Source organism: Lupinus angustifolius, unplaced genomic scaffold (assembly GCF_001865875.1).
Source record: "Lupinus angustifolius cultivar Tanjil unplaced genomic scaffold, LupAngTanjil_v1.0 Scaffold_74_4, whole genome shotgun sequence".
NCBI lineage: Eukaryota > Viridiplantae > Streptophyta > Magnoliopsida > Fabales > Fabaceae > Lupinus > Lupinus angustifolius.
The window spans coordinates 16,413-39,706 of NW_017723540.1; the positions used below are offsets into that span (position 1 = coordinate 16,413).

Here is a 23,294-nt window from a genome sequence, read left to right on the forward strand (position 1 = left end):
TATATATATATATATATATAACTTTAACAATATATATGTAAGGAACATTTTCAGGTTCAGGACAAGTATTACCAATAGCAAACTGGAAGTCGGACAAAGTTTGAAAAAACATAAACCTAGTTGAGGCAGGTTTTATCAGTCAAATACAGGTCGAGTTTTGGCAAATATTCATGAATTATATTGTTGTCATGCCTACTCATTATGCATGCACTTGTGCAGTGTGGGATTTTTTATTTATTTAGAGATTACCTTGAGGCCCTTATGGTTATTTCAGCACCAAGTTATATTCTTATATCCATGTTCATGACATGCGTATTCCACTTAATTCCTTAGATTGAGTTATGGTGCTTAAGAACTTATCCTATCAGGAGGAATTAAGCTATAGATAGCTTCCTTTTAGTTTGCAGGATGCCAAAATGAAAGAAAGATATATGACAGTTATCAATTATCTCAACTTGTTACCCACATGAATTCTTTTTGAATGGAAAGATAACTTTTTATTCATAAAGTCTCATTCACATTCTAAGTTTAGAACACATGATCAACATATTGGTGGCATCACCTTTATTGACCTTTTGCTTGGGATTTTCGTTTTTTATCTGGGTAACCAAGTTTTGGTCTGGTGGTATTTCTCATTTGAGAGATATTCTTAAGATTATTCCATCTTTTAAGGCAAGTTCTTTGGTATTGACTTGACAAATTGCTCCACTTCATGCATAACTCTACTTCAGTTCTATTTTTTTTTTGTAAACAACCTTTTCTATCTTCATTATGATACCTTTTTACCCTAAACCCTATTACAAAGCACAATCCAGCTAGTATTGAATTGCATTTTGCAGGTCAGCTAGCCATTGAAGAAAGCACATCATATCACAAATGAGAAATTACATTAAAGGAAGTAAAATAGGTTTTTAGCAAAAGCTGTTCAAATAGTGATATATGGAAGAAGAGAAGGAAAAACAAGGCCAAAATAGGCTCATAAAATAGAAAGTGAACTTTCATGCAAGATCTCAATACCATTACTGAGCAGCACCAGATATGTTTTCATTGGTCGTAGAAGTTACTTGCAATTTTGCCATCTCCATAACTTCTCCGGGTGGTGGGTGATCAAACTTGCATGTTGCACCATACTTGCATGTGCCAGTTTTCAAATAATATGGGCAAATCTCAGCACCCTGTCAAGACATCATCATACACATAAATATGGCAACAGTTTAATGCACCACTTAAACTTGAAATACGAAATTAACTAGTATCACATTCCTTTGATAGTATTTATGAGTCTGGTTAAATGGATTCTAGTTAAAGCTGAACTCTGGCTACAATACAAGGACTAAATGCACCAGAACCACTTGCTTGGACACAGTTTTTTAATAACCACATCAATCTTGAGACAACTCGTACTTTTTTAAGAAGATCCGAAAATAATTTACTTATTGAAAGGATTTTACATAAAAAATGCAAATGATGCAAGAATTTGCACCATGTATGCATACAAAAAAGATCAAACTTACTTGTCTCCTAGGTAATCCTGCAGGAGTGAGTTTAACAGTTTGTTGTAATGGTGCTGAGCGATCAATTGGGTGATGGAACTTGCATCTTTCCAAGAATTTACACACGCCATTTTTCATATAGTACTACATGGGTAAATCATTAATAAAAACGTAAATGGACATAAGATATTTTATGCATAGGTTATGGATTCACACACAAAGTAAAGCAAATAATAAGCTGGCATGATACTCCAACAACAATCTTATTTAATAAGAATCAATATTTTGAAAACTGGACCAGTCCTTGAACTTATAAGGGGTGGCATAGTTCAAGGTTGAGGTTAGATTGCATCAAGTCGAGGATTTTGTTTCAAATATATCCATTTTAACAATGCAAAATTTATACATATTTAAGTTATCAATATAAGTAAAATCATGAAGAAAAATTGCTGAAATAAATCTTAGAGTAACAGTATCAAATGAATCTATCACCTATATAATAAATATATCTTACATTATTTTATTATATAATGCAAAAAATAGTACAATAATAAATAATCTAAGTCATTAGTAAGTACCCATGGCTTAAAAGTTGAATGATTTAATGTTACTCAAGAAAAGTCAAGTTCGACTTCTTGATTTCCTATTTTACAATATCTTCTCCATATTAAAAATCATTGCAATAATGTGAGCTTCTTATTAATTAAAATCAAATTGAATAAGAAATGTTGTTGCGCATTCGACATTACAACCAATATAGTAAGAAACAACTATTGCTCAGTGGTTTTGGTCTTATTAATTAATATTTGATCTTATCGACCAAGAAACAGAAGGGAAGTAGCGGTACATTGAAATACTGCTTGTAGACAGCAGCACAGCTGAGGTTTGAACCCGAGATCATAATTTTGCTGCAATTTCTCAATAAAAGTGAACCAGCTCAACCAGTTAAGTCATGTCCAGCTCATAATCCATACACCATTTTCAAGAAAGGTAGTCAGCGTACTGGCTTTGGATGCTTTACTGGAGCAGCCGGTTGAACCGGCTACTTTTGATATAAAGGGGAGAATGAACCATTCAACTTCTATCAAAATTTTATGTTGCAGTTTTTTTGTTGTTTTGTTTTTGCAGAGTAAGAACAATGGCATGAAACTACACTAAATGTGAGCACTTATTATTCAAAATTTTCCTTATCATTGTAAGTGTCACTGTTCTGGCAAAGCGTTTCGATTTGCGCCAAGTCTCCAACAGAACAGTATCCTCATTCACATCATACCTATATTATCTCCACAATTACTTCTTCATTTTCTTCCCAGCAAAAAAATCACAAATTATTACTCTATCTCGAGTTCTCGACAAACCTATTTTCATGGTATAACTATTAAGACTAACCTATAGTCCTCTACCTATTTTCATGGTATAATTATTAAGACTAACCTACCTAGTACCTACATTTTCTAATTTAACAAAAAAATGAAAGAAGCAATTAGAGCTACACAGAGAAGGCGCTCCAAATGCATATTGGAAGCTGGAATGTAATATGATTGGAACTTAAGATAAGTGCTTACATCACATTCAATCTGTCCAGGCCGCTGGGGATAGATAGTTTCTGCCATTCCCACCTGAGACTGGAAAATAAGTCACATGCATTAGCTTTTAAATATGTTAATCTATGATGATATCTCATGGAAACACAATTCTCAACAATTTAAGAATGACTACTTTGCAAAGCTGATACTACTCTTCTTTCTACAATATTGTTTGACATTAAATTATTAGTTGTGCTAGACGAGTTCCAAACTAGTCCTCCTGGGTTCTTGTGAGCATGGTTATCAAAATCGCGCTCCAAAGCGTTGAATCGTACGATTCAACGCTTTTCATGGTGAAACCGTGTTGAAACGGGCAGAAAAGCGAACCAGAGGCGAAGCGTGGCGGAGCGACGTGTTGGAGCATAGAATCGCAGAATCGCTGCGCTTTTTCGAGTTGAGGAAGAAGACAACTGTTTCAAATGTCTTCTGCAGTTTCAGGTTTGTTTTAACCCAGTTCAGGCCAAACCCAATTTTAACCTATTTTGACCTAATTTTAAGCCCAACTTGTTTTTAAAAAATAAAAAAATACCTAACCCTTTCATCTTCAGCCACCAATCTCATAAACCTTTCATCTCTCTACACAGCTGCTACCACATGGTGAAAACTTTGCATTTTATCAAAAAAATTCATTTACCCATTTCTATAAAAATCATGTGCACTATTTCTTCATTCATTCATCTCTTCTTCTCAAATCACACAACAACAACAAAAGAGCTGTGCCTTTTCACCCAAAATCTTTTTGTTTCTTCCTCAAAAACATTACTCCTTTCCAACCCACTCTTTTCTATCTTTTCCCTTTGTTTTTTAACAAGCCATGTCAACTGCCACTGTTGTTTTTTAACAAGCCATATGTCAACCCACTCTTTTCTATCTTTTCCCTCTGTTTTTTTAAGTGGAGCTACACTTCGTGTTACGCTCCACCGCTTCTACGATCCTACCCCCCTTCCCGCTCCAAGGTTTACGCTTTAACAACCTTGCTTGTGAGTAAACGACAAAGAGGCATTCACCTCGAAAGGACGCAAACATTTACTTTTCTTTGTAAAGAAACATTAACATATTCATAAAATGTATTGGATGAGCAGAACAAACAGACAAATGAGAATTTGAGGAAACTCCAACTATGAAGAAAGTGAAGCTAAAAGGCTCTACAGAACAAACAGAAAATGAGACTTGAGGCTACAGTGACAGGAAAGACAAATGGAAGAGTATAGACATGAAGAGAAAAAAACATACAAGCACAAAACCACAATATCTATAAGGGTCGAGCAACGTTAACACGTGAACACCACAAAAATAACCAAACTTCACACTAAACCTACATATAACCACAATCAATTACTTAGTATTCATTCAGAATGAAAAACTTATGTTATACAAATATTATTATCATTCCATATTCCAGATTTTAATACCAATATATTCAACCTATCATGCATCAGCACCATTTACAAGGTTCTGATACAAACATCCTATTTATTTAAATAAAAAGAAGACTCCATCCAAGAGTGCGTAGGCAATTAATATTACCATTGGGTTTGATAACCTTGGGTCGAAAGTTTGATAAACAGTTGTGGAAGGATTTATAGCTCCAATATTGAGATAAGCAGCTGAGGATGTCAAAGCAGAAGGGGCCACTGCAGCAATAGGCAGATTAATTGCTGTACCAACTTACAGGCATGTGAAATTGTTATTTATGAAACATAAAAAAGTATGAACGATAGACAACATACACCTACCGGTCCTGTCAGGATGATTGTAGCGGCAAGAGGCACCATACTTGCAACTGATTGATTTGAATGCCAAAGTTTTAGGGAGCTTCAATTCATTGAAACCTTCTATTGAGAAACCATTTAATAATAAATCAATACTTACCTGCCAGTTTTCATGTAGAATGGACAATCCACTTCCTCCTGTCAGAAGAGATTTGTTCAGTGAAAATCCAGCTATTTAAAAATAACGAAGGCAATGAATTAGAAGATGAAACATTGTAATCGACTAGTAGTTTATAGGCATCCTATACTATTTTAAAAACATAGAAGATAAAAAAACAATAAAAACTAAAGTTACACAAATTGCGACCTAGCAAAAGCCTGGGTCACAAAGCCAGACAAAACCAATCTGCTCAAGCAAATTGAAAACCATAATTTCCACTGCTACAATTACCAATTAGTACCACAGACACCATACCCTTGTCAACAGTCCAAAGCACTGAAAGCAGCATATACAGCCAGAGAATAATGGAATAAAGGGGAAAACTTGAAGAATACTAGAAAATTGGTCCAATACAATCCTTGTATCAATAGAGAATGAACACTAACAGATTTAGTAGAGCATTAATACCAGTCTTACAGGAAGCCCTTTGCTATTTTGGAATAGTGGAGACATAAGAGGTTTAATTGTTTGTGTATCTACTGTTGCCCCCTTCATCATAAAACCTGTTTGTGTCTGTTGTGCAGTATGACTCAAATCATCTGACAGTTGAATTTGGATATCTTTAGGGTGATGGAATTTACATGCTGCACCAAATTTACATCTTCCAGTTTTCACATAGAACTGCATCAGTTTAAAAGATGAAGTAAGCCATAGATAGATGATGTTTTATGTGAATGTAAAAGACAAATATCTAACCGCGCAAGGGGGCTCTGACGGCCTCTCAGGTAAGCCAGAAACACCAACACTTTCAGAGGAAACCGTTGGATGATTAAACTTGCACCTTGGACCAAACTTGCATCTCTGAGTTTTCACAAAGTACTGCAACGTATTCAGATTGAAATGACTTAGAAAATGCCAAATGCATCAAAGGAAAAAGAGGAGGAAAATGAATAATTGCAGATTCCACTCACTGGACAATCTGGTTCCCCTGGTCTCTCAGGAAGAGTTTCGTTTGTAACAACTTCTGGAACCTAAATCAGGTAACAGTTGAGCATGTTTGTTGTAACAAGTTAGTAAAACCATTTCATATTTATGAATAAAACTTGCTACATGATTATATTTCATCCTTTTTCTGTAGCAAAACATATTTCACCTTTATGACAAAAAAACATTGCCAATAGAGACAAATTAGAAAATATAAGAACGGTAAGAAATTCAGATGCCATATTCAGGTCATTACATGAAACAACTATAACACAGTATCCTAGCAAATAAATAAAATGCTCGTGTACGTTTTAAAGTTTAGATAATCTCTCACACCGACCTTAAACTTCAAGGACTTTGGGCACTAGAAGAAAATTAGATTCACAATTAGTAATAAAATCATAATAAAAGAGTTAAGCAGTTGACTACATTGACCATTTCATAGACAGATATATATTAACTAGTCCAACTCCAAATAAGTGAAATAGTTGTCAACAATCATGTGACAACATAAAATCATTGTTTTTTTCTTCTACCATACGAAACTTTGCCAGAAGCAACGTAAAAAGAAAAGGATGAGATACCAAGACAAAATCATGTGACTTCCTTGAACAACAAGTTAAAAAAAAACTCAAAGAACTCAGGGAAACGAAAAAGATATCTCCAATCTTTTGCCATATACAGACTACTTTTGACAGATCAAGCACAAAAACAGAGTACTAAGCCATGGGCAACCACTATATTCACGAGGCTATAATATTTGGTTCAAGAGTTGAAGTTCAAGGAAGTAAAACAGATGCAACTCAAATGTGACAACCAAACTGCCTTACACATTGCAACCAGCTTGATTTTAATGAGAGGACTAATCAAATAGAGGTAGATTTACATTTTATACCGGATAACATCTTATCAGGACATTCCTCTACAGGTTTTGTTAGTTCAAATAACCAAGCAATATGCCTTCACACATTTCTCATAACCCCTCAATTTAGTTATGTTTACAACAAGCTATGTGCATATGATTTACATGCTCCAACTTGAGGCAGTGCCGAGATGTTCGAATTACTTATTAGTCTTTATCATTACTATTATTAGTTTTTATATAGTTGTACTACAATTATTATTATTAATGGATAGAGAAAATAATTTCATCAAGAAAGAAAAGAATATGTGAGTATACAACAATTGTACTATTTTTTGGTAGAATGCACTGTTGTACTGGAAATATTTGCAGCACCTTTATTCTATCAAAATTTATAAATACCTCTCCATACGCTGTTGGACACTGACATACGTTACTACAACTGTAATAAATATAGATATAAATTGTAAGAAATAGACAAGGTGAAACTATATATAATATAGCACTTCATATATGCTCAATTCTATAATTGAGTAAATATTAAATATTAAGAACACATGATACATTGCAATAACCAATAGTAAATGTACTATAGAATAAGATATAATATTAGGCATAAATAATGAGTCACCTCTTTCCAATCTGGGATTCCACCCTCAGGAACCCAAATAGGATGGTCAAACTTGCAGCTCTCTCCAAACATACAGGTTCTTGTGAGCATATAGTGGGCACAATCCTCCTCCCCTGGCCTTTGTGCATATATAGGCAAATTGCTCCCACTTTCGTATCTAGGGCGTTTGGCTAGTGGGTTTGTAGAATACCAAGCTTCATTTTGCCCAATTGTTTTTTGGGTACCCAAAATGGTCGGATGGTAGAGTGCTATAGTACATAATAGAAGAGTTTATACAAAAAACCAAAGGAAATTATAATGTTACTTTATAAGTTTGACTTGGAAAATAATTTTGGACAAAGAACATACACTTTGTAATATAAAGAATATATACAAGCTTATTTTAGACAAAGAACATACAATGTAAGTTTTGCATTAAAAACGTGGTTACTAATGTTCACTGTGATTTTATAAAAGCTATACTAAGTAAGTGTTGAATAAAATTATATCAATGTATATCTGGAACGCAACACAATGTACTCCATAAAATATGTAAAGTAGCAAAAGTATGCACTTTTTGAAGTCAAAAGGTTAAAATTGTTCTATTGGTAAGTAGTCACACACTCAAACAAGAAGCTAATTCTAACATTTATTTATTTTTTCTGCAGCTATCATCTCACATTTGCTAGCAATAGGACAAATTCATTCAAAATATCTTCTTCTACATATAGCTTCTGCTCATTTGCTACAGTTACGATTAGCTTGCTTTGAGTTTCCAGCTAAAGCCCATGCCAGTAGAGTCATAATAACAGACAATCAAATTTGTCAGTAAGCACTGGTTCTCACCGAGTATGTTCGGATAGTAACGTAGGAGCACTCAAAAATTATACTAGTAACAATATACATGAATTTGGATGCTGAGATTTGCATATCTAAAGCTGCAAACATTTACTTTGAGAATTACATGTACACCATATTATACACAACAGCGTTGCAAATTAATTTCTTACAAACACATTTAGAATCCAACCTAAAAAGTAAGGCATTGGTAATACTAACCTAATTTAATCTTAATTCACATAAATAAAGTAATTCTAAAACAACTTACAAGCTTTAAAACAATCTCAGCAACTTATTATTACAACTTCAATTGAAATAATTAAAAAAATAGAAAGAAAAAGAGGTTAACCTTGAGAAAAAGAGCGTTTGGATTGAAGAGAAGGTTGAGAGAAGAAGGGAGAGATTGTAGAAGGAATAGCGGGTGGATCAATGTCGACGGCGGAGGTTGCGGCGGCGGAGGTGGTGGCGGTGAGGTAGCGAGGGAAGAACATTGTGGTAAGCGGGTCAAGGAATCGGGTTGGAGAAGCAGTGAAAGTATAGTTGGTAGGGCTATAAGCGTGAATGTCGATGTGGTTTTCCATTTTAACAATAAAAATCAATGGAAGTATGTAACTTTATTATGTTACTCTTTCTTTTCCTCACACATTCTTTACTTTACTGTACTCAAACACTAACACAAATCAGAGATTAGAAATGAGTGAGTCACTGTGATTGCAAGTGCAGTGAAGTAATAAAATATTAAATGCTACTTATCTTATTATTATTGTTGTATTCTTAAAGATAAATAAACATGGGCTTTTTCTCTTTGCTAAAATTGTGTTCTTTAAAGTTGTTTTTTATATATAAGAAATCAATTTCTTGCCCATGCAAATTGCTACTTTTTTAAAATAAAGGAGTAAAGCCCATTAGAAATTTTTTTTACTAAATAAGTAATGACCCCTCAAATAAATCATAATCAACTAAACTAGTTAAATAGGAGGATCAAACAAATTATTCAAGAGAGAAAAATATATCTGTAAGAATTTTCTCTAAATATAAGTAATATAATTATTATAAAAATTAATAATTGTGTATAAATCTTACTAGTACATACATATTTCCAAAAAATAATTTTCACTGCATAGGTTTTTATAAACATAAGTCTTTTATGTTTCTATTAGAATTCAAAGATAATTAGTTGATTAAAAATAAATAATTTTAATGATAGTTTACGCTGAAAATAAACTATATATACTTAAAAACAAAGACTAATTAAAGTAATTAAAATTAACTCTAACTAGAAAGTAAATAGATTTAAACTAATTACTAATCTAATGCTATATTAAAAGAAAAAAATAAAACATATAGGAGAAAAGGAGGTGACATTTATTGTACATATACAATTATGTTCCAACAACTCTCACATGCACTGAGTTTAAATATGGTTGTTTACATTTATTTCTATATTTTACTTTTTGTACATATACGTGTGTCAAAAATACATCACACAAACAAAAGGGACTTGTTGATGTACAAAATTCATTTTCCATTTTTCAAAGAGCTATATCTTCCTTTTTTATTGTGCAAAAATCCTTATACTTCTAAAAATACTCAAAATCTATGTAAGTAGAATCTGTCTGAGTATTCTCACTTGTAATATTTGCCAACTTTTTATCTGCTGCTGGAGCCAGAGTTTCTTTGGTAACATACTTAGAAAAATCTAGTGGTTTTGGTATAATAGGAGGAATAGCACTTCTAACTAGAGCCCAATTCACTCCTTCAAAAAAAGGGTGTTGTTTTAACTCTGTAGCACCTCTTGTATAAGCAAACCTTTTCTTAGGTTCTTTTACCAACAATCCTCTAATAAGGTCACGTGCCACAGAACTAACATGTGGTGTTTCTGGAAACCTTAATGGTTGTCCTACAACATTAAACAATGTTGCACGGTTTCCAGCACCCTTAAATGGTGTTGTCCCATGCAAAAGTTCATACAAGAATATTCCAAATGTCCACCAATCCACTGCACTACCATGTCCCTCACCTCTTATTATCTCTGGTGCAAGGTACTCATGTGTCCCTACAAAGGACATTGACCTTACATTTGTAGGTTCTGCCATTAGTTCTGGAAGGTGTCCTCCAATTAAAGGGCCAAAATCTGATTTTGACTTGCGGTTCTTTTTTGATGGCAAGATTCTTGGGAAGAAATTTGAGGGTTGCATGCAACCATATACTGCATTTTCAATATCTAAAATTGCACCAGAACCAATGCTTGTGTTGCTTATATGTGCTGATGAAGATTTAACTAGAGTTGGATTCACTGAGCAACGAAGTGATAGATCAAAATCTGAGAGCATTATGTGTCCTGAATCTCTTACTAGAACATTCTCTGGCTTCAAGTCTCTGTACACTATTCCTAGCATGTGTAGGTACTCTAGAGCTAACAATATCTCTGAACAATAAAACCTGTCACAAGAAATCAGGATATTAAGATAATTTCACCTAAGTTGTTTGATACCTTATTTCACATACTTTTAATGATTTATTTCCATGCACCTTCTCTGTTTGATTTTACTATTAATTGATAGTTTATATATTTTTATTATGTATGATGGAGTATTTACATGTAAAGTTATAAGACTAACCCACAAATTGAGCTTGATGGTCTAGTGAAGTCGTTACATATATGAAGATTCTAAGATTTGAATTCCTCATATGTGAATAAGATTTATTTAGAGTTACAATTCACTCAGACCAAACACTATTAGATCTATACATACATTTATGAGTAACAATACCAAAACACCCTTTAACACATTTTACATACTCTTTATAATTGTGCAGATTTTATATCTGAAGCACTAAATCACATAGGTCTACTACTCTACTTTTTATGTAGGCCCCACATGAAATTCACTAAAAACTTGAAGCTTGTGTTAAGAAGAGTATAGGTTGAAGTGTGTGTGGTTGTTAACAATTCTCCACATGATAAATTAATAAAATGCAATCATGTCTAACAGCATATCTAGCAAAAATGCTAACCTACATATGTATAATGTCACTATGGTAGGATCCAAATCCAATGTATGAGTTTGTATTTTTTTCCTGGTATAATTAAAGGAATTCTCTTACTTTATGTTAAGGAATTAATCTCTTTCGAGATGAGTAACTGCCCCTTCCAATAAGTGTCACTCCCAAGAATCAGACCTTAGACCTTTTGGTCTACTGGGAATCCAATAAAGCCTTATACCATTAGACCAACGTCTTGTTGGTATATGAGTTTGTGTTTAATTATTACTCATGTGTGATTGAACTTGTAAGTGACTAACCTTGCAGCATCTTCAGTAAAGTGCTTGTTAGGTTGCTTGATCCTAAGAGAATGCAAACTACCACTGCTACAATACTCCATGATCAAACAATAATACTTATCATTTTCAAAGTAAGAATATAAAGTAGGCAAAAAAGGGTGATCAAGAAGTCCAAGTATCTCTCTTTCTGTTTGTGCTCTAAGAAGTTTGTTCTTGCTTGCAAGAGAAGCTTTATCCATTACTTTCATTGCAAAAAAAGCCCTTGTTCCTTTAAGTTCCACAAGATAAACACTTCCAATGTCTCCATAACCAACCCTTTTGAGTATCCTGAAATTGCTGAGGTTAAGAGGGGTACCCTTTGAAGCAATGTTTATTGCATCCCACCTTATATCACCACCAGTGTGTGGCTTAATGCTTGGTGCACTTTTGTTATCTAAACTATCACTCTTGAAGCTTGAATATCCTGATTTAACTCTTGGTGATTCTATTTTCTGAGATTTAGATGCTGGTTTAATTGGCATCTTTGCATTATTTGTATAGTCATTTGTGAATGCATCTTTTGATGCTTGATTCATCTTTCTGGCATGACTTGGTGAACTATTTTCTGAATGTGGATAATAACTATGATCTGTCCTCAGAGCTTCTTCTGAGAAATTGTAATTCATCTGCATCATTAGAAATAATTATGATTCTTTTTGCTAAGCAAATATTTTTGTATTAATTAAAATGAGGAGACATGAAAGTCTTACATAAGGTAAATCAGGCATTTTGACAGGCTTTGACAATATTATTCTTTAGTGTGAGAGTTGATGAAAACAAGCTAATTAGGATATGTTACCTGCAATAAATGGAAGGAAATTAACAAAAACCAAATATTAATCCTACTAGATGGGTCGGTTACATGGATCGAATAGCTTATAATGTTCTATTATATAGCATGTCTGTTGATAAATTGAGAAAATAAATGAGCAATTTTGATTAGAGAAAGAATGATAAAAACTTAATATCTAAAGTTATAGTTATATTAAATATATTTGTAGTTCTTCCCACAACCACAATATAAATACAAAAAGTAAAGACTTAATTATTGCATAATATAATGTGAATCCAAAAACTTAGATTGTGCTTGAATTTATTGTTGTAATCAAATATTTACAAAGTACAAGCAAACTAATAGCAAGGAGAAGGTTCCAATTTGTTAAAAAAAAAATCTGCAAAGGGTAAAGTTCTAATGTGAAGGTTATAACTTGTTGTAATATATTGTTCATTAGCATTTTGTCAGAAAAACTTATGTGGTCAAAGTCAGAATACACATATGGTTATATTTATAATGCTAAGGAATCAAATCATTTAAACTTGTATCATGAATACTATAGGAAAAAAGTAAAAGCACACATCAGAAAAGAGATGTGAGAGAATGCAAGACAACCTGGTAACATTTGAGGCTCTATGAGAATCAATGAGAGAACTACAAGTAATGTTTCCCTAGCATGATAAACAAAGAGACATCTCTTCTTTCTTCAAATTCTAAAATAAAAATATAAAATAGAATAAAGAAAGAAATGTATGGGAGTGGAAAAAGGGAACATCATAAAAAATGGGTTATAAAGAGAAAATTGTGGAACTAAAGAGAGAAGATAGCAGCAGAGTCACATTTTTGTGTAGATATAAAAATAGAAAAATCAAAACCTTATGAAAGATATAGTGAGTTTATAAGCAGATAGTTTTTGACATGATAAAGGGAAAAAGAGAAAGGAAATAGTCATTGGCATGCATGAAGACGGATAGATAGGCACTTTATTCTATGGTTTAACTTACTTCTACACTCATTATACAAACAATGCTTTACTCCACGTACATGTTGCATTATCGTTTTCTCATTGCATTATAATGCCCTGCTATACGCATATATCTATATGTTTTTTGGTCTCTACCCTTATAATGTATTTATGAGTTGATTTTTGAAGGGAATGAAAAGACTTATAAGTCAGAAAATGGAAAACTTACAAAAGTGGAAAAATGGTGTATGGTACAAAGGAGTTTGGAGAGAGAAAAAGTGAGGTTGAAATCGTGGACATGAAATTGTGAAATCCTAGACCATGTCCACGATTTTGGAGTTCACGAGTTTAGTGAAAAAATGCATTATTCCCATAATATTTTAAAACGTTATATCAGAACCGTGATAATATTTTAACGTAGTGTTGTTGTATCAATATCTTCAACATCATATATTTTAAAAAAATGCATCCTACATTGTTACACACATAATACGTATATGTATATATATAGGGGTTTGTTTAGAGATGATAAAAAGGGCATTGCCCGCGGATGTGGGCACGCCCGCATAGCCCGTATTTTTTTGCGGGCATGGCATATAAATTTTGCCCATTTGCCTGGCCCGTTTTGTCCGTTAAGTTTGTGGGCATTTCCGTTGGGCATGCGGGCGGCCCATAAACATAATTTAAGGAAAAAGTAAGAAAATTTTAAATAAGTTATGATGTAATATAATTTTTAATCCCTAAAAAATTGTAATCTAATGTGATTTGTTAGACTTCATATAAAATATCAAAAAAATTGTTAATTTTTTATCTTGAACTACTTTATTTAATTTCATTTCATTTATTATATGAATTTTTTATTTTTTTAAATTATTTAACAATGCATGCGGGCCGCCCACAAGCCCGTTAGCCATAGTTAAAACGGGCAGGGTATTGAATTTTGTACGTTAACAAATGCGGGCATGCCCATGCCCGCTTAAATTTTTGCAAGCATTTGCGGGCGCGGGCTAAACGGGCCCGGCGGCCAAGTTCGAGGAACCATAACTAGGTTATGCTTCTTCTTCAAGGCAATTTGTAGTAAAGTAATTGACCCAGAGAAATTACCTACATTGCAAAGACAAATTATTTTGACTTTGTGTGAGCTTGAAATGTATTTCTCACCTTCTTTTCTTGACATAATGGTTCATCTAAACATTCATCTTGTTCGAGAGACACAACTATGTGACCCTTCCGATATGAGATGAATGTACCCATTTGAGCGTTATAGGAAGACATTAAAAGGGTATTTGAAGAACCGATCAAGACCAGAGGGTTATATTGTCGAGCGATATGTTGTTGAAGAAGCTCTTGATTTTTGTACCGGATACCTTACCGATGGTGATTTCATTGGCATTCCAAAGCCTCCATATGCAAAAAAAGCATTTGGTGAAGGTATTACTAGGAATGAAATATTGACAATAACAAGAACCTAATTGGACCAAGCGCACTTATATGTTTTACATTATGCCGACGAGGTTGAACCATATGTTGAAACACACAAGGAGATGTTAAGTAAGTGTTACCAAAGTAAGAATGAAAATTGGATTTCCAAAGAGCATAATCGATGTTTCATAAAGTGGATAAAAAATCACATTGATGAGAAGTTGAATATAAAGGCACATTCGATATCCGAAAGATTGAAATGGTTAGTCAATGGTTCAAACCTTCATGTCTTATCCTACACTGGTTACATGATTAATGAGTTCACATTTTATACAAAAAACAAGATGATTAAAGTAAAATGCAAAATAGTGGTGTGACTGTTGTTGCTCGAACTTTACACATGTCAAGTGCAAAAGATAGAAACCCAATATATGCGAACATGTCATACTTTTGAGTGATTGAACGCGTATGAGAATTGGATTACACAATGTTTAGGATGCCGATTTTTTATTATATGTGGGTTGATAACAATAATGACTTCCGAGTTGATGAGTTATGGTTCATGCAAGTGGATCTTAATAGACCAGAATATAAAGATGAACCATTTATTCTAGCATCATAAGGCTCAGCTGATATGAAATGGTCCATTGTTCTTTTAACTAACAAAATAAATAATCGTCAATAATATTGATGACCAAGAATATGAAGATATTGATGAATATGATCTTTTTTTGGGACATATCAGTCGCGTGAGAGCGGACCAACTACAGATGATGATTTATATACAAGAGATGATCACGATGAAGGGTTTTGGGTAAATCAATATGCTCTTCCAGACAAGGATGACCCTAAAAAACAAAAACAATCAAAGAAAATGAAAAAATAGATGCAAGTAGTTTTTGTATAATTTTGATAATTTGTAATTTGTATAATATTGTTTCTTTGTAATTTGTGTAAGTTTTTTATTTGTAATTATGTACTCTGTCAAAACATAATTTGCGTGATATTCATTCTTTGTATTTTGTATTGTATTGATGTTTAATAAAACAAACTTCTGACTTGTATTAATGTATCTATATTGTTTAGAATGTATAAATGTCTGTGTTGTTGAGAATGTCTGTTCCGCTAATAAATGTATATGCAGATATTAATTTATACAAATCAACATCGAATTCTATGGGAAGTCCTAGCATGTGTTGTAGTTAAAGGATAACTACAACAACACTTTTTTTTATAGAAAGCGTTGTGGTACATTATTAATACAACAACGCTATACATGTGATGCGTTGTTGTATTAAGGTGTTGTTTGAGAAAATTTATGAATAATACTACAACGTTTTTCTGTTATTGCGCTCTTAAATATATGAACTTCAACAACGCAACAACAAGCATTATTAATAAGACCTATAAAATGCGGTGTTTAGTTAAGACTATATGATAGCGCTTTGTGGACGATGCGCTGTTGTATTGATGCACTATATGACAATGTTTTTTATGTGTTGCGTTGTTGTATATAATCAATACAACATCGTTTGTGAAGCGCTATTAAGGATGACCATATACTACTGGTCTACTACGATCAAACAGAAAGCCAATAAAAACACTATTATACATCTAAAATAAACGTTGTTGTATACATTGATAATATATTGATAATACATAGTAGGTGGATAATACATTGATAATATGTGAAACACATATGCTATTGATATATACATTTATGCCGCCTACGTTGTTATATATATATATATATATATATATATATATATATTATACTCTATATCCTATACTTAAAAATCAAAAAGCTAATTATTATTTTATGTATGTATCCCATTTTTTTCATTTTATGTATGCATCCCATTTTTAAAGCCCTAAGTGAATAATCATTTTACAAAGTTAATATTGAGGTTGCTTCTTTAGTAAGCATGCTTGAATCTAAAGGTTCATCATTTTTGCATTTTACAAGGATGACTCAATTTTATTCTTCATATTTCTTTCACGTTAAACTTTAGGTACTAGATAGCCAACTTAAAAATATGTTAATAATGTATATTTTGAAAAGAATAGTAGTTGTATATGTTCTAGTCGTTTTTGTTTTTTATCCACTATTAACTTGAACTTGAAGAAGTCTTTGATGTACATCTAATTAAATATAACAAAATATCTAAATAAGTAGTTAGTTTATACATAAACTAATTTACTAGCTAGAGTTGTAAATATAGTTAAAATAATAATTAGTTAGCAATCAAACCAATGAATATATAGTGGTTGAGAGGGAGATGAGGTATTTTAAGGAAGTAGTATAGGCATGTGGTTTGTGGGATAAACATTACACAAGTTATGGATTTACAAAGCCCTCTACCATGTTCAACCCATTATTTAAATACACAAATATTTGCATATTTCAAAACACTACCCATATCCTACCAATTTCCTTTGAACATCTCCATTATAATTCTTTTTTGTTCATCCCTTATGTAGACATCATTTTGCAACTTATTTGTAACTTCTTCCTCTAATGATGCAACCTTAAATAAATCTAAATCTAAATTATTAAATAAATTTATATCATTTATGGAATAATCAACCATGTGCAAAATAATGAGAAAAAATTGTATGTACTAACGATATATGATTTTGATACATTGTCATTGCATAATACATTATTTATATTTAATCATCGTTGACTCTTCAAAAAAACAATACAAATAAATCATAGATAGTATATTAACTATATATAAATATTTACGATCACAGTTCATATATATATTACACTCAAATAATATTCTTTCTTTCTCACCTGATTTAAGTATGTTCCTCCCATTCAAATTATCAAAGAGTTGGCCCATTTCCCCCCTTATTTTATAATAAAAGGCATCCCCTTAACGGAAGAATGTATAATTGTTATTCCTAATAAATATTATTTTCTGAAATCGAACATTTTATCACCATATGAGAAGAGAATTCTTATATCAACGTCATGTTTAGATAAAATAGAAACAATTACTATATACACCTAGTGTATTAAATTTCGGATCACATCACATGATGCGGCCGCAATATTGCGGTTGCGGTGACCGCCGCAACCGCATAACACCGTAATTGTGGTGTGATACCGATTCATAGTGATGTGACCGCAACAGGCCGTAACGCAACCGCATTGGACCGCATTTGAATCGCATCGGGCCGCAATGTAACCGCATCGGGCTGCATCAGACCGCGATGTCAAAAATATGTTTTTATATGTCAAAAATACGTTTTTACTCGCAAAGTAATTCACACTGCAATGGCCGCAATCCGCATCACCAAAGCCGCAATGACCGCAATCGCGACCGCAACCGACAATTTAAAAACCTTTTCCTTGGTCAACTATATAGAGAGTTGAACATTAGAAAGAAAAAAAGGAAGTAGTGTAGTGGCAATGGCGAGAAAAGCAATATTGATCGGATGCAACTATCCAGGAACAAAAGCAGAGGTGAAAGGATGCATAAACGACGTGTGGAAGATGCACACTTGCCTTATCAATAGATACCGATGAGTCCTACACGCAGCCTACGGGGAAGAACGTTCTGCGGAGGAAGAGGATGTGCTTTTTGTTCATTACAGTGGAGACTGGAGAAGAAGATGATACTAGCTATGATGAATGCATTGTGCCTTCTGATATGAATCTCATCACTGGTTTATTCATCTCAGTCTCATATAGAAATATAATATATACTATAATATATGCACCATAGATTGAAAATACTTTCACTTTTATAAAAACATGAATGGTGGACTAACTTATAAAACTTTATCTGAGGTGTTTGTTTGTTGATTTCTTTTTGTATATGTTTTATGATTGAATATAATTTTCATTGCTTGCTTGCTTATTGCACAAGACAAAATTGTTTTCTTTAGACATTTAGTGGATTTAAGCTCATATTCACTTAATTGCATCTTATATACATTGGCTCTAAAGATAATTCCATTTTATGAGTTAAATACTTTTTGTTGTTCTAATCTCATTTTCTGCACATATCTATTATGATTTTGTCACTTGCCCCAAAATGTAAGATGTGATCTTTAAGGATTTGTTTGCATGACTCTGAAGCTTTCATTTCACTCCAAAAATCAACTCACAAATAGACTGAATATACCAAAAGATTTTCTTTATTTTATAGTAACTATGATGTTATTATATGTTTTTGGCTAGAAGATGTTGCAGTGGCATGAATTTTGTGGTAAGTAATGAAGCATTTGTTGTGTGCAAACAGATGATGATTTCAAGGATTTGGTAGATGAACTCCCTAGAGGTGTTAGACTTACAATTGTATCAGACTCTTGTCATAGTGGTGGTTTACTTAAAGAAACTAAGGAACAGATTGGACGTAGCTCAAAGGGACAGAAGACCAAGATTCTGGCTCTGGACTCTCAAGCTTTCTGCATCAGAAACTGGAGAATGCCTTCGAGTCTCATGGAATTCATGTCCCTTCTGCATTGCGGCACCACAGAAGCATCAATGATGACGAAGTTGAAGATAGGGATATTGACCTCCCACATGGTCAACACTGCCATGTAAAGAATAAATCTCTGCCACTTTCAACCCTCATTGATATACCGAAGCAAAAAACTGGGAAAGATGATATAGATGTTGGGAAACTGAGACCTTCACCTTTCGATGTTTTTGGGGAGGATGCTAGCCCTAAGGTAAAGAAGTTCATGAAGGTTATTCTGGACAAACTCCAGCATAGAGATGGTGGAATCTTGGGGTTAGTGGGTGGTCTTGCTCAAGAGTTTCTCAAGCAAAAGCTGGATGAGGATGAGGGATATGCAAAACCTGCCCTATTGACACATGTGGACAGTAAGCATGAGGTATATGCTGGATGGAATTCTGCTGAGCCGCTGTCAAACTGACCAGACTTCAGCAGATGCAATTCCTGCAGGAAATTCTGCCAAAGCTTATGGTGGTTTTAGCAATGCAATACAAAGTATACTTGAGGAGACTGGTGGTGCAGTTACAAATCAAGAGCTTGTTTTGAAGGCTAGGCAGAAGCTGAAGATTGCAGGTTTTACACAGCAACCTGGACTATATTCCTGGGTTGATATGTTCTCATCTTAAGCACACAAAGAGAATAATATTTGCAGTTTTTGGTTTGCTCACGTGTTAATGCGTGCTTGGAGAATTGATGTTAAACAATATATTTTTCAATAGTAATTTATGATAACTGATACAAACTAATTCTGGTTCAGACTGGACTACATGCAATACAACCTAGCCATCTACCGTGTTTCACTTTCTCAGTGAATAATCATCTTTATAGATATACAAAATCGAATTATATGCCAAAATGGGTGATAAAATTAAAAAATCACTAAAAACGAGAGTGCAGAATTGTGTTGCATGGTGCATAGGTCCTTCCCCTCCAAAAATTCAGCCCAGGGATGAACCTTCTCCTTTAACAGAAAATTGCTTCAGGACCAGAGATGCAAATTTCAGAAGGCAGCACCTAGTTGTAAAGTTTGTTGAAAAAGAAATGTGGGCAGAGTCCATCGTCACCGGTCAATCGTCAATTTCTTGAACCCATGCTAAACCTGCAAATGATGTCAAGCAAATTTAGGTTGGTATCTTCCTCACATTTTACAAAAAATAAATCAGATTAAGAAAATTCATCAAATATGTACTGAACTAAAACAAGTTCACATCAAGGCTAACAGCTTAAAGTCTTAAACAACTATCCTGAACTTCATTATCTTTAAGAGGAAAACACATCAGAGAAAAAAATCAGCACAGAAAGGGAAAGAACGTAATAATTTTGCATTAATCAATTATGTAATTCCACTTCGCTTTTAATTTTGCAGTATTTATGTATATAGACGCTATACCAAGTCAGAGCACAATTATAAGATGTGAAATGAGATAATTTTGATTATTGAACCTTATATGCATACTCAAGATTACATGTTACTTCAAGGTTACACAACTGATTCAAAAAGCTACTTGACTTTGTATTTTGACCTTTACTTGATATGATACCTATCCATAGAGAGATCAAATATATAACACGTGTCTATACTGGTGTTAAAATTTCACTTAACAAAAGTGGAAAAAATGATTTTAGCCAAACCCAATTGATGAATTATACCAAGTTATCATTTAATCATGATACCAAATTTCACAAAATTTAAACAATTATATGATTAAGAATGAGTGCCTAATGCATTTATTTGTTTGAAAAGAATGACGCACATCAATTTTAAAGTAAACTAATGGATTAGGAAACAGTATTGAATTAATACAAAAAATTTGCATTCAAGGAACGTCAACATTGTTCCAACAAACACCCAAATATAAGTCCAAACAATTATTAATAGTATGCATCATCAAATTTATTCAATCTTAAATCCAGTTCAAATTTTCCCTGAAGTTGTCGAAAGGTACAATATCTACGTTAAAAGAAGAATCTCTTAACATGCACATTCCACAAACAAATATATCCATATCTCAATCTTCAACGGAAGCAAATCATGCATCATGAGTGCATATTACATGCATGAATGTGTATTTGAGAGAGAGAGACAGGGGAAAACCTTGAAGCACAGTTTCAACTGCAGCATTTGGAACGAGAAGCCCAACAATACGTTGACTATCAACAGTAGTTTCAATGCGTACAACACGCAACCTTCTATGGCTTAGGCGGGCCTGAACAGATTTAGATTTGCAATTTAGTTTTTACAAAGAGAAATATATTTAAGTAATTCCTGAAAGTACCACCGCCAATCAGAAATATATTAGCCATAACCAAAGTGTAAATGATGCATTTTTTAACAAGGAGTGAAAGCTGCCTCATAAAGGAATACCTTCTTGAGTTCTTCTGGAAGAAATATGTTCTTTTAAATAAAAGAGTTACTATAATAAATCAGGTCAATTTATAAGATAATGAATGTCATCTGCTACAACTCAGTTTTTCACCTTGCAAACCTCTCCATTTCAAAATTCAACTTAGATCACCAGATGAAACAGGAGAAAGTGACAAATAAATGCACAAATAGACAATTTTTGCAGCTATAGAACGGTCATTTATTAAAAGAATGTTTTGGTTCCAGGCATCTTATATGCTGGAATGTAGGTGAAATACCTGCTTAGCAAGGGCCTTCTCTATAGCTCCCCAGACAGGAAGAATGAGGCCCCCCAAGACATTTACTTCCTGTAGTCTTCTGCCAACTGTACAGAAGTTGCCAATCTTACACTTAGGACCATGCATGCACTGCCAACAAAGGTAAGAAGAATCCAAAATGTAAGACAGTGTACAGTCAACAAGTATTAAATATTTTCTCACCTACATCTAAATGTGTGTTTCTAGGTACTAGTATAGATGCATTCTAGCATACCAATGTACCGATGATGAGGTCTAGATGGCGGAGACAGTAGAGCAAGGGAGCAATGCAAAACTTTATTATAATCAGCGGGAGCAATGCAAAACTTTATTATAATCAGCCTATTACTAAGTGCATGGCGCTAAAATGTATATAAGTAAGTGATTTTTGAACCATTAAATTTCAGTCACAATACCTTATGCTAAAGTGCAATCAGAGGACAGGTATGGTTCTATTTATTAAAATGTTTTAGTGCTTTAGAATTTGTAACACTAGAAAGCATGAGACTTCATTTTGTTTCTACATAATCATAAAAATTAACGATTTGCTATAAATATAATAGTACAAAATTAATAGCAAAGTGTAATTTTTGGTGTCCGTTCTCATTAAGGACTACCAAAATCACTTCGTCTAATATGGTGGCCCGGTGCAATGTAAAACATAAGAGTAAGAGTTCCATTAGAATTAAAGATATTGGAACTTTTATTATGACATCATCTAAGTAATGAATATGTCTAGCTCAGGCATTGGCCAGAAAAAACTGCTCGAGCATAAAGTGAGAGTATATTAAGTCCAATTTATAAACAGGGTAGTAACCAGTAGAAAACTATCTTCTATTTAGAAACAGGACAGTAGTACATCACTTAATCTTAGAAGGGCGGGAAAACGAACTAAGTTCTTAATTCATATGACTAGAATACTTGTTTTGCCCACTTTTTGTTTATGTTCATAGATTTTACTTATGAATAGAGGGGTGAAGAAATTTACAGTCAGAGAGAGGAATGAAGTGTTGGAAATATTTAGTATTAAATGACTTAGTTTTTTGTATAGTCAAAAGCTTTAACTCATGTTCATGAATTAGTAGATTTATGCACATATGTATAAGAAAAGAAGGAGAAGATGAATCTAGAAAATAAGAGAGAGAAAGTGAGAAGAGTAAATGTATTATTTCAAATTGTGTATTTACAATAAGTAGTTGAGTCCTTTATATAGGGAAGATACAATGCATGTGGACCTAACAACCTACTAACAAACTCTAACTAAAGCCTAACAAATTCAGTCACCTAAGTAAAGGAAGCACGTGCATTATTAACTAATGCACACTTCTAATATATCCCTCTGAATCCAAGACTCCTCAGATGATGATGTTTTGATTAACCTGTGGAGTTGCAGTCTTGAATTCGTAGTTGATTTCTAAGAGTAATAA

General features: G+C 33.3%; 4 protein-coding genes and 1 pseudogene across 7 annotated transcripts in view; 2 read left to right on the forward strand and 3 right to left on the reverse strand.

Annotated features, from left to right (window-relative positions):
- The window catches only part of LOC109339353 (extensin-2-like), a 2,146-nt gene extending 1,808 nt beyond the window's left edge, over positions 1-338 (forward strand). Inside the window, exon 2 of the mRNA XM_019576774.1 lies at positions 275-338. Coding sequence (XP_019432319.1) covers positions 275-338 — 64 coding nt within the window. The remainder of the gene's footprint in view (positions 1-274) is intronic.
- A 497-nt stretch (positions 339-835) lies between these two features.
- Positions 836-8,920, reverse strand: LOC109339349 (zinc finger CCCH domain-containing protein 37-like). 2 transcript variants are annotated; one of them, XM_019576770.1, is made up of 11 exons: positions 8,597-8,920; positions 7,429-7,676; positions 5,923-5,982; positions 5,708-5,830; positions 5,420-5,632; positions 4,952-4,989; positions 4,816-4,862; positions 4,607-4,713; positions 3,059-3,118; positions 1,515-1,637; positions 836-1,175 (listed from the first exon to the last, which is right to left on the reverse strand). In XM_019576770.1, the coding sequence occupies exons 1-11, from the start codon at positions 8,826-8,828 to the stop codon at positions 1,020-1,022; spliced, it is 1,407 nt and encodes a 468-aa protein (XP_019432315.1). In that variant the 5' UTR covers positions 8,829-8,920; the 3' UTR covers positions 836-1,019. The 2 variants fall into 2 exon arrangements, with proteins under 2 accessions (XP_019432315.1, XP_019432314.1); XM_019576769.1 differs by having other exon boundaries at positions 838-1,175; positions 4,607-4,737; positions 8,597-8,919.
- A 796-nt stretch (positions 8,921-9,716) lies between these two features.
- On the reverse strand, positions 9,717-13,182 carry LOC109339351 (serine/threonine-protein kinase AGC1-7-like). Of its 2 annotated transcripts, XM_019576772.1 has the most exons (5): positions 12,966-13,182; positions 12,889-12,902; positions 12,281-12,370; positions 11,553-12,196; positions 9,717-10,689 (listed from the first exon to the last, which is right to left on the reverse strand). In XM_019576772.1, the coding sequence occupies exons 3-5, from the start codon at positions 12,296-12,298 to the stop codon at positions 9,828-9,830; spliced, it is 1,524 nt and encodes a 507-aa protein (XP_019432317.1). In that variant the 5' UTR covers positions 12,299-12,370; positions 12,889-12,902; positions 12,966-13,182; the 3' UTR covers positions 9,717-9,827. The 2 variants fall into 2 exon arrangements, with proteins under 2 accessions (XP_019432317.1, XP_019432316.1); XM_019576771.1 differs by lacking the exon at positions 12,889-12,902 and having other exon boundaries at positions 12,281-12,369; positions 12,961-13,182.
- A 4,929-nt stretch (positions 13,183-18,111) lies between these two features.
- On the forward strand, positions 18,112-19,832 carry LOC109339355 (annotated as a pseudogene).
- A 64-nt stretch (positions 19,833-19,896) lies between these two features.
- LOC109339356 (protein strawberry notch) overlaps positions 19,897-23,294 on the reverse strand; it is a 28,352-nt gene continuing 24,954 nt past the window's right edge. For both annotated transcript variants that reach the window (XM_019576775.1, XM_019576776.1), the window contains exons 30-32: positions 21,850-21,978; positions 21,302-21,413; positions 19,897-20,305 (exon numbers count right to left, since the gene is read on the reverse strand). In XM_019576775.1, the coding sequence (XP_019432320.1) occupies positions 20,274-20,305; positions 21,302-21,413; positions 21,850-21,978 (273 nt within the window). In that variant the 3' untranslated portion in view covers positions 19,897-20,273. The remainder of the gene's footprint in view (positions 20,306-21,301; positions 21,414-21,849; positions 21,979-23,294) is intronic.